Below are 15,177 nucleotides of genomic sequence, written 5' to 3' on the forward strand. Positions count from 1 at the left end.
TGACTATATTTGTTAAGGGATGAAAGAAGATTTCAGCAAATAGAGGAAAACAATAGTTTCCATTAGTATGTTGCGGCTCTCAGCACACCGACTGTCGGTAGGAGGCAGGCGAGCATCAGCAGGCGGCACAGACACACACACACACAGACACACACACACACACACGGGCGAGGCTTCGTGAGCGCGCACGGCCGGGCTGCTGTTGCTATGATGCAATGGCGACTGCGCCGTGGGAAGGGAGCGAGGAGTTGAATGAGTTCCCTGCACAGTTGGAGCGAAGCAGCCGCCGACAGTCAGGAACAGCGTCTGCTCCGGAGGACGGACAGCGGGCAGGGAGACACCGGCAGGGCCCCGTCCAGACTCTGTGCATGGACCCTGGCAGCCAGGTGTGTCCGCTAGCCTCGCAGCTAGCCCTGTCATGATTCCGCACACATCTGGACGACGCTGCAGCCCCGACGGGAAACGCACCAACACCCTATTCGCCACGAGCCCAAACCAAGTGACGAGGGGTTGTTGTTGTTGTTGATTTCTTTTCTTTTTTTTTTTTTTCTTTTTTTTTTTTCACCTGTGTGGTCTGATCGTCTTCCTCACCGGAGTGAATCCAGTGGGGATTGTCGTTCCTGCTGCCGGAGCACCATGGCTGAGAGAACCTCCACCGGGCTGCTCACCATGATGTTGGAACCCACGCCGGCCGTGGCGATGACCCTGCCGGCGGAGGTCCGGGAGAAGCTGGCGGAGCTGGAGCTGGAGCTGTCTGAGGGTAAGTTCACCACTAAGTCCCGCAGAGAGGAGGATTAAATGACAGTTTTGAGAACCACCGCCCTTCATGTTTGCTCCTTTATTCTGACATTCCCCAAAACTTCCCCCGTAGTTTTTCTCCTCCTCCTCTTCCTCACTGTCTTTCTCCATGAAAAGGAGCCAACTTGATTAAACCAGCCCTGGTTAGTTTATTGTTTTTCACTGCTATCAGAGGCAAGTCCATTTTAGTTTCGAAGTTTAAGGTGAAACTTGTGATCGGTGTCAGCTGTACTGACACACCCATGATACTGAGGATTAAAAAAAAAAAAAAATCTATCAGGAGTTTTTTTTCCTCTCATTAAAGTTAAATCCTGCAGTGATTTCACAGGAACTTTTATTACATGTTGCAACAGTTTCAGGTATGAATTTCCCCATTTTCCCTCGCGACTCCATCTAAATAATTCTTTCAGATTGTGCGCTATTATTGGAAATGTTTGAAAGAGATGGCCACGAAGGGGATCGTTTGTGTGAACCAATGTTAGGATTTGCGTGACTATTTGTTAATATGTTGCTGATCTAGTATCGTGTTCGTGTTCATGTCCGCCGGTTGCTGCACCTCTCCGTGCCCTCTGTTTGACCCTCTAGTTGTTTTTCATGATGAAATGAAGAATGCAAAGGGATGCTTTTAATGATTAAAGCCAACAAGAAGTGAGGTGGAACTCCTTACAGTTTCCTAAAATTCAAATCTTTTATTGAATTTTCTTCATGAGTTTTTTTTTTATTTAAATTTTTTTTCCAATTCAAATGATTCAATGGCACCCATAACCCAAAGCCTTTCTGTAGGCTGCGTTAAACCTGGGAGCTACTTGAACATGTTGATCAAACAAATTGACTTTGCAGCAAATAATGTCTCTTCACTGCGTGAACATCGGTTAAGATGTGAGCAGGACATTGCTCACACTCATTTCTTTATCTGTGTATTTGCTCTATTAGTGCAGAAGATGCAAAAAAAACCCCAAACAAACAGGTGTAACATTGTGAGTGAATGACTGTTTAAAATGAACCGTCTGTATTTGGGCTACTTATCTGGTTAAAGTTCCAGCTTTAAATAGCAATTTTTTTTTCATCTTTGGTGATTGAACTACTAGATGGATTTTTACAAAGCTAAATAATCATGGGTTTATTATATAGTTTCCGACACTCAAGCAGTGAATCAGGAGCTTGTTTTTTTTGGTTGTTAATCTATCGGCGCTCATTGTTTGTCTTTTTATATGAGAATCTCTCTTGTGCTACATTTAGTGGAGCTTTGTTAACGCCCTATTAATTAATGACCCACATAAGGTGGGATAAGGTTTTAGGATTTGACCCCGGGCTCTGGCCCTCGTTTTAATGAACTCTGGAGATGTCGTTAACGCTATGAGCCAATTAAGCTCACCCCCGGAAGTTGGAATAATAGAGAACCCGCTGCTCTTTTGTTCAAAAAAACGGGATTGTTTCTCCTCAGCTGTGTGGTGTCACACGAAGGTTTGGAAGAGATGCAAGGTGCACGCTTTGATAAGCACATTAACTTCCAGCGAGGCCCCTAATGGGATGGACTTGTTTTCAGGAGAGGCTACCACACTAATCTATATCTGTTCAGTTTCCTCTTCCTGCTCTCCGCATGTCACATCCTGCCATGTTGGAGCTCTGATAGCACTATCTCCTTTAGCTTTTCTACCACCGACATGCTCTGATTTCTCTTTCTAGCTCTCCCTCTTGCCCTCTCTCTCTCTTTTTCCTCCTCTCTCCATCTGCCTCTCTCCAGGCTGCCCCACCTCCTCTGTGTTTCTTTTATGTTTTCACTGATCAAAGAAAGAATTGTCATTTTCTTTAGGCAGTAGAGAAAATCCGTCTCTTGTTTTTTTTTTTTATTTCTTCCCTTCCCTCCTCGCTGCCTATTTCTGTACACTGATCTGAACTTTTCACCTCGTGGTGATGCTCTTCGGTTGCCTCCCCGTTGCGTCCTGTCTCTGGACAGAATAGGTGACTCATTTTATTAGAAGTGGATGAGAACCTGCGGGTCTCGACGGTTTTTCGTCCTTCTCGGTGTGCCTTGTTTTTGTTTTTTTTTTCTTCCCAGGGGATTTAGCATTAGGCATGCCTGTCTTGGTGTTTAGTATGCATCGGCGTGCCAATAAATGTGTGTGCGCGCGCAGGAACATTGTATTATTCATAAGGCTGAATAGATGACATGTATGTTTTTTTTAGTTTAACAGCAGCTGCCGTTGGACGAGCACGAGTTTCAGACTATCTAGCAGCTAAATAGTATTCTAACGTGTCGGCAGCTCAGCCCTGCTGATGTGTGAAATAAACAATCTGTGCATGCTTATTGTATTCACAATAAACAGCGTTTTCTCCCGTGATGCATTCATTTTCAGTCTCTTGTTTTCTTTTAATAGCATGTGTTCAAAAACACCTAGATCCCCCCCCCCCCCCCCCCCCCCCCCCCCCCCCCCCTCACTTCTGTTTATAATCATTTCAGCCATGCACTTTTATGTGCAATATGTCCAACTGAGTTTTTCTGGGCAGTTCATAGTCGAATTGACAACTTAGGTGTACGATTTGGTTTCGTGCTCGTCAAAGAAGCAGAAAATACTTTCCTGTGCGAATCCGGAACCTCTTTTCTCAAGCAGGATTACAAAATAATCCTAATACTTTCATTACTTAAACCTTAAAAAGCTTCAATTGTGGAAAATGGACTTTGATTGAGTGCACATTTTAAAAGTTGGCCTTAAACGATGAGCGTTCTTTAAAATGGCATCACATATTGATCACTGGTGAAAGTACAAGATTTAGAATAGCTTTAGCATGAGACTGGTATTAGTGACATTTCCAGTTCTTTGCAAAAAGGCAACAAAAGTCTCTCCATCTTTATCGCTTTATCCAATTTAAGCTCAAACCCCGGGGCCACTCCCAGCAAACACAGAGAGACAAACACTTACAAAGCGCAGTTTTTTTTTTTTTGAGTCTCCAGTTAACCTCAAATTCAGGATTTTGGACTGTGGGAAGAAACTGAACTCCTTAGGGAAAACCCACACATGCATGGGGAGAACATGCAAACTCCATGCAAAAAAAAAAAAACCAAAACCAAACGGCTCCCACGCCTGGGCCTGACCTGGGAATATTCTTGCAGCAAGTTGGGAATGCACTGTGCCACTGAGCCTGCTGCCTGTGGAAATATAAAGTTTTCATTTAGAGCTGAGTTTGTGCATTAAGACCAAAAAAAATGTAAACAAACATACTCTTCTTTGTTTGGTGACAATAAAAACGTACTGTAATTATTTTGTGGTTTGCGAGACTGCAATCTCCTCCCACTAAGTCCTACAAGTCAGAGTTATTAGAAAGGACCTGTGTTATTCCTCGACTGACCTGGATGCAGATGAGTGGCCAAAAGATGGGGCGTAAAGGAGGGCAAGAAGACGGATGATCCCCATTATCTCGTGCAGAGAGGAAAGAAGGGGAGAGACGTGTCCGCTGAGTAATTCATAGACTCACTCTATCATTCCCTAGTTTTCTGCCCTCCTCCCCCTCCTCCTCCTCCCTTGTTTGCTCTGTAAACCCTCTGATTACAAAGTCATTTTTAGTTCAGTGCTGCTGCTGTTTGCTGGGGAAACTGCCAAACTACTGGCTGGTCATTGCGTTTGTTTTCTGTCCAGCTTCGGTTCAAGCAAACATTTCCAGAGGAGAGAGCATGGTGCACTTTTTGGTAGTTTAAATGCTGCCTGATTGATGGTTTGTATGGATTTGCAGTAGCAGGTTGGAGGTGTCCACGAAAGGATCCAGTAGTACTACAGACAGCTGGCCTTCCTTTTTTTATTTTTTATTTTCTATTAGTGCAAGGGGAAAATGTAATAAATTATCTCAGACTGTTCCATTTAGAGAATTTATATATCCTTGTGCTTACCGCCCTATAGTTTTTCCATAGAGATGATGAAAAAAACACATTTTTTAATACGTATGGAAAAGGTGAGACTGCACCGGGTGGTGCAGAGGTGACCAGGATGTTACGCCGTTATGCTAACAGTGCTAATTAAACTTCCATGACTTCATCACGGTCTGCAGCTGACGGAGGCTCAAGGGTGCAACGATCATCGCTCTTATTTCAGATAACAGATGAACCTCCTCTCCAACCCAAGTAGTTTTTCATGTGGTTTGAGAGTTCATATGAGCCTCAACTTAGGAGTGCTGAATCAATCAGTTTTAATTTGACTGTACGGTCGATCTCAATTTCACCCGCCGATCCTACAGCTTCTGCTTCAACAGAGACGCGCTCTCAACTCCAAGCACGATGGCTTGACTTCGCTCAAATTATGTTGCTGCAAAAGGAGCAAAGACACAAACGTGTCAGAAGATAAAGAACATCCTTCCATTGCTTTTGATATTCCCGAAACAGTGATTGGAGGCAGGTGTGCTTTCTTTACAGCACTGAAGGTGTGTTTTCACTTGGCAGAGTTTTATCTGGTTAGAATGAACTCTGGTGCGATTCCTGAATGCTGCCATGCAAAACGAGGTCTGGACCTGGCAAGTGAGCTCAGACCCTGTGAAGAGCAGGTTTGCTTCCAAAACCAACTGTGGTGCCTTTCGACTGAAGTCTGAACAGAGGACAGAACAAAGGCATGTAAATTGAGTGAGCACGAGCTATGGCAGGCAATGGAAATACACTCTACTTACTGCAGATATTTGTTGGCGTATGCCAACGGAGGAAGTCCTGCTGCTGTTTGATGACCTTATACATTTCAATAGTGTGTGACACATTATTTTTCCAGTTTAAAAATATTACAAAATTCTATACTGAGCATGTCATGATGCCACTACCTTTGTTGTTATGGTTGAGTGTGTGATAGGCCTATGTGGGCTGGGCACTATGAAGGTACTTAGCATAGAAATATTGAATGTTTTATTATTTATCGCAAACATAAAAATATAAATAAACAATGAAAACTCAACATGCTTGAAAAGGAGTAGGAGGAAGCATAAGCTTGTTAAATCCTTCCCCCTCTCCAGTCAATCAGTTTGCCTCCTGGTTTTTGTAGTTTATTTTAATCGCATGCTCACAAACTTAAATATTCACAACCTTTATTCTTCACGGTCAAATCAATTATTTCCACAAATTATTTAAAAGGTAGGAGAATAAACCCGAGGAAGCCAATCGCCTTTTTCATTCCATTCCAGTCATGTCTCTAAAGATTTTATTGGTGTACGGCAATAAGAATTTCTCTGGTTATGGGTTATAGGTGAACCCAAGCCACGAGAATGTTAAAGTGTCTTGGTTTGATTTATTAATGGTTGTTTTAGGGCTGATGGATCAATGACACGACCCCAAGAACTTGTTAGGAATGAAAAAGGCGATATGTCATGAATCGCTCACTATGAAGACCAGTTTCTCACATATTGGGGCAGTGTGCCGAAATTCACATCATATATATATATATATATATATATATATATATGTATAATTTTTTTTTTTTTGCAAGGTATGACTTTCCATTCAACAGTAGCACCACACAGGAATGTGTTCTAAAGGATGCCATTTCAAATAAACCTGAATCGCAGCCGTTGGCCAGCATACGGGGCGTGGTTAGTGGATAGCGTTGGTGGCCAGCACATTTGAAAAGCTTCGTTTTGGAAAGTGTGAGTGTACAGGAAATCCCGGTGACTTGGCTGGCAGTCTTTGTAAAGAAGAGACCACTCAGTGAGGGGGGGGAGAGAGAGAGAGAGAGAGACCATTGGCTGTGCCTGAGTCATTCCTTTCCTGTGGTCACCGCTGTGGTCCCACCTCCAGTTCACCGGCCCCCGCTCACTGTGCTCAGCCTATTGTTGGTCAAAGCAAAACATTTAATCACTGCAGAGTCACATTCTACTGTAAGCTTTGAAGACGTTTAAAACATTTAGGATTTATGGTGATTACCGTGGCGGCTTTGTGCATGGCTGCTGGTTTGCTCCGGTAATGGCTCCAAAGGAACGAAGAATGTCGCGTCTCGCAGCCGTAAGCTGGCTTACTGCTGTAGAGTCCAGTTCGGAGGTAAAGAGGCAGCTATACAGTATATGCTGTGCCCCTGCTGTAGTGGAGGCTAGACCGTGGAGGGTCATCAATATTTCAAGGTTGTATCTCAGTGCAGAGCGCAGCTTCACATTCTTGTGCAGCCCTCGTATTGTCATGTACGAAGCGGTCATTGTGTATGTTTGGGTTGTCCGTTCATTTATGACATGTTTGTGTGTCTGGGTGCTTCTTGAAGTGGTCCGTTCCACTTGCTGGGTGCACAGCACAGAGCCCAGTTTCATTTTTAAGCCACCAGAGATTCACAGTAGCGACTATTGTCTTGCCGGTTGACGTCGTCGGCTCTGCCCGTTGGGCCTATTTATAGTTTTCCCTCAACATCCTGTCTGACTTTATAGGACTCATGAATATTTAACAGATTGCAGAGTGTAAATCTAATATCTAATGTATTTTCTGTGGTTGTGTGGATGGCGTATATGCAGAGAGTTTCACTTACCAGTGAAGTGATTTTAGTGTCGCTGAGGCTTTCTCTGTGTATGACTTTCATATTCATTTTACTATATCTTGTTGTGTTTTGGCTATTATGAGTGCAACTCTTGCCCATCACATCACCATTCCAGCAGAAGAGATGGTATGGTCGGACCAATCCACCCAGATGTGAATGTGATAATAACAATCATTTTTGTTTGACGCTCATTTTTAGATATTGAAATTACACCTTATGATATTTTCTTTTGCAGACTTTTGGCACCAAGCGATTTCTAAGGTTGTTCTGAATTTCTAAAAACCTAACAGCAATGTTTTTTTTCTTATTATGTGAGGGGCAGGCTGTAAGTCAGCGGGACATTTTATTCTCTTTCAATACATTCAACCGTAAAGTGACACTGACTCACTGCTGCTATTTCAGCAGTGTTATATTACACGTGGTTACAACTGATGGCAGGATCGTTGCATTTTCATTGCGTCGCCAAACTCAGTTGACAGCTCGTGACAGACTTTTGTTTCATTGTGCAGGAATGCAAACTGAAATCCATTTTCACGACAGTGCAGAGTAAAGCATGGCTATATTATGCGAGAGCCGTGTTACAACCACAATTTGTCAGCGCCTCTGTCGTACTACGAAGTTAAGAAATCGATCAAACATACATGTTCTGTTCATGATAAGGGAGTAAATCAAATATTTGCACTGCACAATAATCATGGTGAAGTATTTTTTGCCATACTTTAACTGAACATGAATTTCAAATAAAGAGCAGAGAAAGTCTTATTGTTGCCTCAAGAAGTGTTGGCAGCAAAACGTGTTTTTCCACCACAGGCTGCATCCCAATCAACTTTACGTGGCTTTTTGTTTTGTTTACCTGGCACATGTTTTATTGCTTTCACATATTTTGGGGTTACAATCACACAGCATCAACACAAATATGGCCGACGTAAAAACACTCCAGTCATCAGTCAAAGCAATCATCTTTATATCATCATTGGCTTTGTGCAATTCGGGATATTCTGGACAAACCAGACGTGGGTTTTAGGGCGATCTGACCGCCGAGGCTGAGATTCGCTTTTATGGTTTGCGCACAGTTTGTCATGTTTTGTTCCGTTGAAAATAAACCTGGATGCCACAGCTGCATTTTGAGGCCATCTGCACCCTGGGGCACACTAAACACAGGGACTTATATGACCTATCAGGTATCCATCCACATCCAAACTAAAACTCAGTGCGGTTTGATTGAAGCCTCAACTCTGCACTGTTGTGTTTTCCGAGCATATAGCATTGGTGTGGCGGTCATATTACTGAATACAAGTCAAAACCTTTCATTGTGGGATTTGTTTATGTCTGATGGCTAAAAATGGCAGTGTGAACACAATGTGAACCAGAGCGAAGTGCAAGCGTCTTTTTTTTTTAAACCCTGGCCCAGACCAGAGGACCACACTACAATTGTGAACCCTGCCTAACTCACCATTTTATTCAACAAGCCTCAGTGCTTGCAGAGGTAGCGTAGCCCTTCCTGTTCTTAATGGTCAAATGTGTCTGGCGTCTACAAAATTGCATCATGTTCGTTTTGTGCGGAGTCGTTATGACTGTAAATCTTGAAAAGTACCCAGCAGCAGCCGAGAGAAGAGCTGAGCTGAGCTGAGTCGTAGCATGTGCTGGAAAAGCAGCTTAAGCTGGCTCAGCTTTACACGGTATTTGTCTCCGTGTTGTTTTGTTAACATTTGAACCTCCTTTTCCAAGTCCGTCATTCTTGTGGCTGTGGGAAATCTGAGCCCCTCTCCGATCCTGCCACAGTGACACCACGGAGCTCTGCAGTCAGCCATTTGTCGTCCACACTTCTTTCGGAGAGTTTTGATTTTGAAGCTCTGCTCACAGCTTACTTCGGCTAAATACCCGAGGTTCAGAATTCTTTTCTGAAGTGCTCTGTGTTTTGGTGCCGCCATAGACGCAGTTATGTGAGAGGTGTGTATAGTTGGGAGCGCGGCAGTGCAGTGGGCACGGGTGCCAGCCACATCTGCTGACCAAACTAAATTAATTCCCCACATCAAGGACACATCGCATTGTTCATTCTGCTCCAGTGGATTCAGTTGCCCAGCAAGTCTGATATTCTGCTGGTAAAAAAACAACAAAACTTTACTGCCTCTTCACCTGGCTGTGTGTGTTTTGATCTGTTACCTTGTGGAGATGTAGATGAGAGGTGAGTGGCAGCTCAGGCCCCCTCCCAGCAGGTAATCATAGCATCAGTGGAACGGTGTCCTTGCATCCTCTTCTGAGTTTTTTTTTATTTATTTATTTATTTTTTTCTCCAATCTGTAAAAGGTGAGAGTTGTGCTTTGAAAATGTAAGGATTTCTTCTGTATAGATGCTCACAACACGTGGACTGCAGTGTTGTCAAGGTGCAGAGTAAATTGCCTGCAGAGGATAAAAAGAGGTGCAGGGTTAAGGGCAGTTAGTTGTGCATGGAGCGTTTTATGCTGTTTACAGTTTTCAGAGTCCAAGGTGAAATTAGTATTTCATCCCCAGCCCTTGACCAAATCCCGATCTCACTATTCATTTACTTTATTCTTTGTGCTTAATCCCTCTTGCTCAATATTTGACTTGTGCATGTACAACAGAATATATTTGCACCGGCAGGCAGCGGATCTACGTATACAAATAATTTTACTCACGTGCCTGTTTCTGCATTCGTTGTTGAGCGGTAATGAGATAACCTCGCCTTGTGTGCTCTAGTAAAGGCCACTCTTTGTGTTCAACACAGCTGACAGGCGATCACCACTATACTTGGTTTTACGTTCCTCTAAACGCTTTAATGAACACTCCTCGTCATTTACTTATACATTATAAGAAAATGACTGACACGTCAGGTGGTGTTGCATTCCTGCAAAAACTAAAGAGTTGAAGTTTGGTGGTGATGGTATTGATGCCCCTGTGCCACTTGAACCAATGAGCTCCTCCTACAGTTGGGGTTGGTACGTCCATTTAGATTCATGATGTGGGCGTTATCAAAGCTATCAACGCCTATTAGCTTTGCGTGACCTTTTGTGGCGCGGCGCGAGCTGAGGTCAACCTGCACTGTGTGGAGTCCACTGAGCTCAGCTGGCTAGTGAACAGACCCTCAGTGGAGGGGCTGCCGCAAATCCTGACGTACTCCAGCCTTGCTACAGTTGATGGCGCGTTCCAGATAAAGTCCAGTTTTGATACTGCGTATGACAAAGGTGTAACATAGCCAGAAATGTGTTTTTTGTTTTTTTTGAAGTTGGAAAATAACAGTAACAAGACAAAAGAAGTGTCTGAAAGAGTGTCTGTATGTTTTCTCCTTCTTGTTCAATCGATGTGTAGGCCTGCTCAGGTGTGATGTGCAGATCAAAGTAGGAAGAAGCCGTCTGGAACAGCAGCAGGCTGCCTTGTGAGCCGTCCTGGTGAAAAACAAACGGACAGAAAATGTCTGGAATGTGCCGTGACCTATCAACTTAACCATGAGGAGAGGGCTTTTCAAATCCCCTCCACTGCTGGAAGGCACAGCTCCATACAATAAGAACAGCGATAGCGGTTCGTTATAAAGAACAAAGCCAAATGACCCCCCCCCACCCCTTCTCCTTACCTTATTCCTTTAGGTGTCTCTGTAGAATATAGGAAAGGAAGAAGATGCAGGTTTGTTTAATTTTCTCTCCTTTTTTAAAAAAAAAATGGAACTAGTTTTTGCACTTGGTGTCTGACGCTTTTTAGATAAATTTGGCAGGCTCAGTTCACATACCAGAAAATGTGTTTTCAGGCAGTGTGCTGAAAGCAGGCAGACAGTTTTAGACGAGGGCTGCTGCCGTTTCTCCCCAGAGACTCTTCCTAGTGTTATTCCACATGTACCTGCAGCCGGAGAGGAAGGCGGGATGATGTGAAGCGAGGGCAAGTCGGGACTGCCTTTCAAGCTCCTCAGGCGTAACTGACAAACTCGGGGGGGGGGGGGGGGGCTGACGATTACTAAGTGATGTCTGAATGCAAGTTGTAAATCAACTTGAAAAACATCCAAGCATTTGTTTTTAATACTATTTTTATTTATTTTCTTGCTGCTGCAGTAAAAAAAACAATTGTTTGTGCGCAAAAATTCACCTTTGATGAATGAAATGATCTCTTTTGTGATTTAAAAAAAATGTATAAAAATGAACAAACCAACAAAATATATAGTTGTCATACACATTTTGATTGTAGTTTATTAGATAAATTGCAGAAATAACTTTCACAACTTGTGACACAACACCCAGGTTGCAATAAAAGTTTTAATGTTTGGTTCAGGAGAGGATGGTCCGGGTGCTTTTGATCAGTTTAAAATAAAAGGAACATCCGTCCCGGTGCTACATGAACTCACACATCCAACTGCTGTGGAAGAAACACTTTGGTGACTGTGTCATATGGAGGGAGTTTTTATTGAGGTGTTTGATTGGGATGAGCTGTGAGGGAAAGGCAAGTTTATTCACTCAGCACCATCAAGACATGATGTCATTCAAGGTGCTTCACAAAACTCTAGAAATTAGATTCAGGCAAAACAGTGAAGTATCCTTAAAATGCTTAATGCAAGATATAGAGGTGTTTAAAACATTGCAGGAATTGCATCTGAATAACGAACATACAGCAGAAAGGACTTGTTCCAGAAAGTCTTATGGTTAAGTTCTATATCTACCTCACTGGTGATGGAGCTTCTGAATATCACCTTTCGTTGTTTTACTCGCAGAGGACCTCAGCTCCAGCAAGGAACACCCCTCCTCCATTGATCATTTTATTTTTGTTCTGAGGAGACAGAAATAGCATCATTGGTGGCACTGTCTCTTGATCAAAGCGGAGCTGCAGATTCTTGCTAATGAAGTTAATGTTATTTCGATGGTTCCTGATTAGCCAGGCTTCTCTCTGTATACTGTCAGTGCATTCCTCTAATGCAATCCAACATCTGTTCTGAGAGTGTCGCCATTCCAGCCATGTTTTATTAGCCAGGTAGGGTTTGCTATTTAAGGAAGTTGCATCCAGTCTCCATTCCTGAGTAATGGTGTATGAATGTGGTCACTCATTCTAATGGAGTTCAAAGTCCAAAATAATCACAGTGGTGTTTTCTCTGGATCTGCCACAAGCAGATGTTTTGCTGACAAGAAGTGGTGTTTGGGGCTTTCACTCTGGACCGCAGCTGGAGAACTTTTCTTTTCTCAACTCAAACATCAATTCTGTCATAAGTTCATGGTTTGGTTAAATCAGAGCCAATCTGTCTGCTTAACTTTATGCTTTAAACTGTTAAAAACACGGGCTGGAGAGTTGGAGTACCACCAGTCTTTCTCGTGGAATCCCAGGCACTTTGGGATGAACAATGACATGGATACAACTCTAAGCTGGCGTGTAATTTAATATAACACTCGCTCACGCATATAAACACGCATCACGTCTCTCCGTGCTCTTAACCCACAACATTCCTGACATAGAGGTCACAGGCCTCTGCAGCCTGTGGGTGATGCTCATGCTCGTGGTTCTATAATGTGTGAGCAACTTGCCCCGTGATGACAGTTGCAACTCAGTTGTCAAATCCCAGAAAGCTGTTCTCCATTCATTACATTCCCTCTCCGCATTGACTTGTGGCCAAGGAACTCTTTACAAGACTAAGTGCAAGACCCTTCTTCTCCACCTAATCGCAGAAACGTATCAATTACTTCTGAAGTTGAAGTGTTTTATGAATTGAATAAATCATCTGTTGTTGAATGTGAGTGATTGGAAGAGTGTGTCGATAAAGACGACAATGTAAACTCTTCCTACTTTTCCAGCTTAAGTTCAATGGTTATACATTGGAGCTGTTTTAGCTCAGATGCTGTGCACGCGTTTATCCAAAATTGCCAATCATTTTCACCTTATTACATTTACACTTCTACAGAATAATTATATGGCGCTCGTCCTCCTCTCCTGCCCTGTCATAACGCCAGCTAAACAGTGTGTTCGTTGCTGCATTCGCCCTTTAATCAAGCATTGCCACATTTATTCTGTAATCACGTACTTATTTCCAGAGTTGCTTAAAGGCTTGTATTGCTCCACACAACATGATCATCAAAGCGGCTGAGGGATTTGCTATTTCATTACGCAACATAGTTGAAAATAACTTGATAACAATTACGAGACAAGCCTTCATGTGCTGACCCCACCCTGTCTGCCGTTGACAAAGAGTCTGAAACGCTACGGAGTGACGAGTAGCTGCCGGCAGGCCTTCCTCATGCGTCATGCCTCTGATGACACACGCGAGTGCAAACTTTCTCTTGAGGTTCACCGCCACAGCCTCCAGTTCTTAGCATAATTGCCAGTCGTGCGGTTTTGTGTATGTGAATGAGTGAGCCGTACAACCTCCAAATCGAACAGCTAACCCATGAGAGTGTTGCACTTTCCATGTGCCCTCCTTGTTATCTAATTTGAGTAGACAAACCAAATTCAATTTTACCGTTGTCATGGTCAGGCCTATATTTATCCCCAAGGTCGTTGTATGAAAGTGTTCTGATGGCCAGGTGGCTTCGCTTAATGCAGCAAGAGGAGAGGAAGAGTTCCTGCACAGCTGTCATGTCCACTGAACATCAGTACGAATAGGACGGGAAGATTTCCACAACAAAGGCGAGCCAGTGGAGACATGTCAGCTATATTACGGCTGAGTCCTGCACTCCCACTTCCCTTTTTGCAACCTCTTGTATTAACCTTCACCATATGCATTTTAAGCGTTTGAAGATTTCTTAACCTTCCTCAATAAAAAATGTGCCAAAACTAAAACAACTCAATACAGGAAAATTGTTTCTTTTTTTTTAAAGTTGCCCTTTGAGTCCACTCTCGTTTTAAAGGCTAAATTCAATCCTTCCAAGTCAATTCTATAAAGAGTGTTGTATTTACATGTCAGCTGAAGGAGACCAAAAAATGAGGAAGGATTCAGGCCCGCATTTAATTTCCCACACAAGCAGCTACAGTATGGCACACTTTATGAAAGCAAGCGTTTGCTAATTATTCATATTCCTTGAGATTAACCTGCTAGTAAGTAAGGCCTGCTTGTACTTTGCTACACAATGAGCACTCCAGAAAGCTGTTCTCCTTTCTGAATGGCTCCAGTGTTTATTATTATCCTGACATAGTAGGTTAAATGGCTTCGCGCTGAATGTGAGATGATGCGCTCAATGAGGTGAAACAGCTTTCATATCGGCTTATTTGGTATTTCTGGAAATGAGACAATTTTGCAGATTGGTGAAAATAAGTTTATTCTGGATTACTGCGTCAACAATATAACATTGTCAGTTTATTTTCTGTCGGAATTGGACAGGTGCTAATTGCAACATCTGAAAAAAAATCCATGGATTGTCACTTTAATCCTCCTTGAGGAGTTGTGAAGATGAACTATCTGCTGGCTCCAGCAGGGTCCTCCTCAAGGTCTTGACCCCTGACCTGCTGTTACTGACGCTGAATGGGGACGAGCGCTCGATCCCCCACATGCCGCAGAAGACAAATGACAGAGTAATGCACAGATGCAGCCGAGCTGTCATCAATCTGTATTTTCTCTTTGGTTAAGCCCATGTGGCTACTGGCTGAGGACCATGTGCTACAGCCTGTGTTTTGGCGGATGATCGACTGGGAGCCTGGACTCTACCTTTACCCTCCCCCCCCCCCCCCCCCCATTTGCAGCCCTTGCAGACGTATGTGTGTACACCTAAGTACACACTGAGATACTCCTTCCCCCTTCCCCATGTGTCACACATTCTGTTTGGTGATTTAAGCTGCGAGTTTGGCCCCTGGCTCAAGCGCTTGAGGATAAGTGCAAAAGCAGACCTTGTACTGACTGTCCTGCCTGTGTCTCTCTGGAAATTGAAGTTTATTCTTGTTCCTTGTCTTTTTTTTTTTCTTTCTCCTAAAAGGGATGGTG

The 15,177-nt window shown here is 43.3% G+C and overlaps 1 protein-coding gene across 4 annotated transcripts in view; it reads left to right on the plus strand.

The window, feature by feature from the left end:
- Positions 1–187: 187 nt before the first annotated feature.
- Positions 188–15,177, plus strand: part of dip2a (disco-interacting protein 2 homolog A) — an 81,304-nt gene continuing 66,314 nt past the window's right edge. For all 4 annotated transcript variants that reach the window (XM_080478463.1, XM_080478464.1, XM_080478465.1 and 1 more), the window contains exon 1: positions 188–760. In XM_080478463.1, the coding sequence (XP_080334589.1) occupies positions 637–760 (124 nt within the window). In that variant the 5' untranslated portion in view covers positions 188–636. The remainder of the gene's footprint in view (positions 761–15,177) is intronic.

This window comes from Lipophrys pholis (genome assembly GCF_963383615.2).
Source record: "Lipophrys pholis genome assembly, chromosome: 13".
NCBI classification, from domain to species: domain Eukaryota; kingdom Metazoa; phylum Chordata; class Actinopteri; order Blenniiformes; family Blenniidae; genus Lipophrys; species Lipophrys pholis.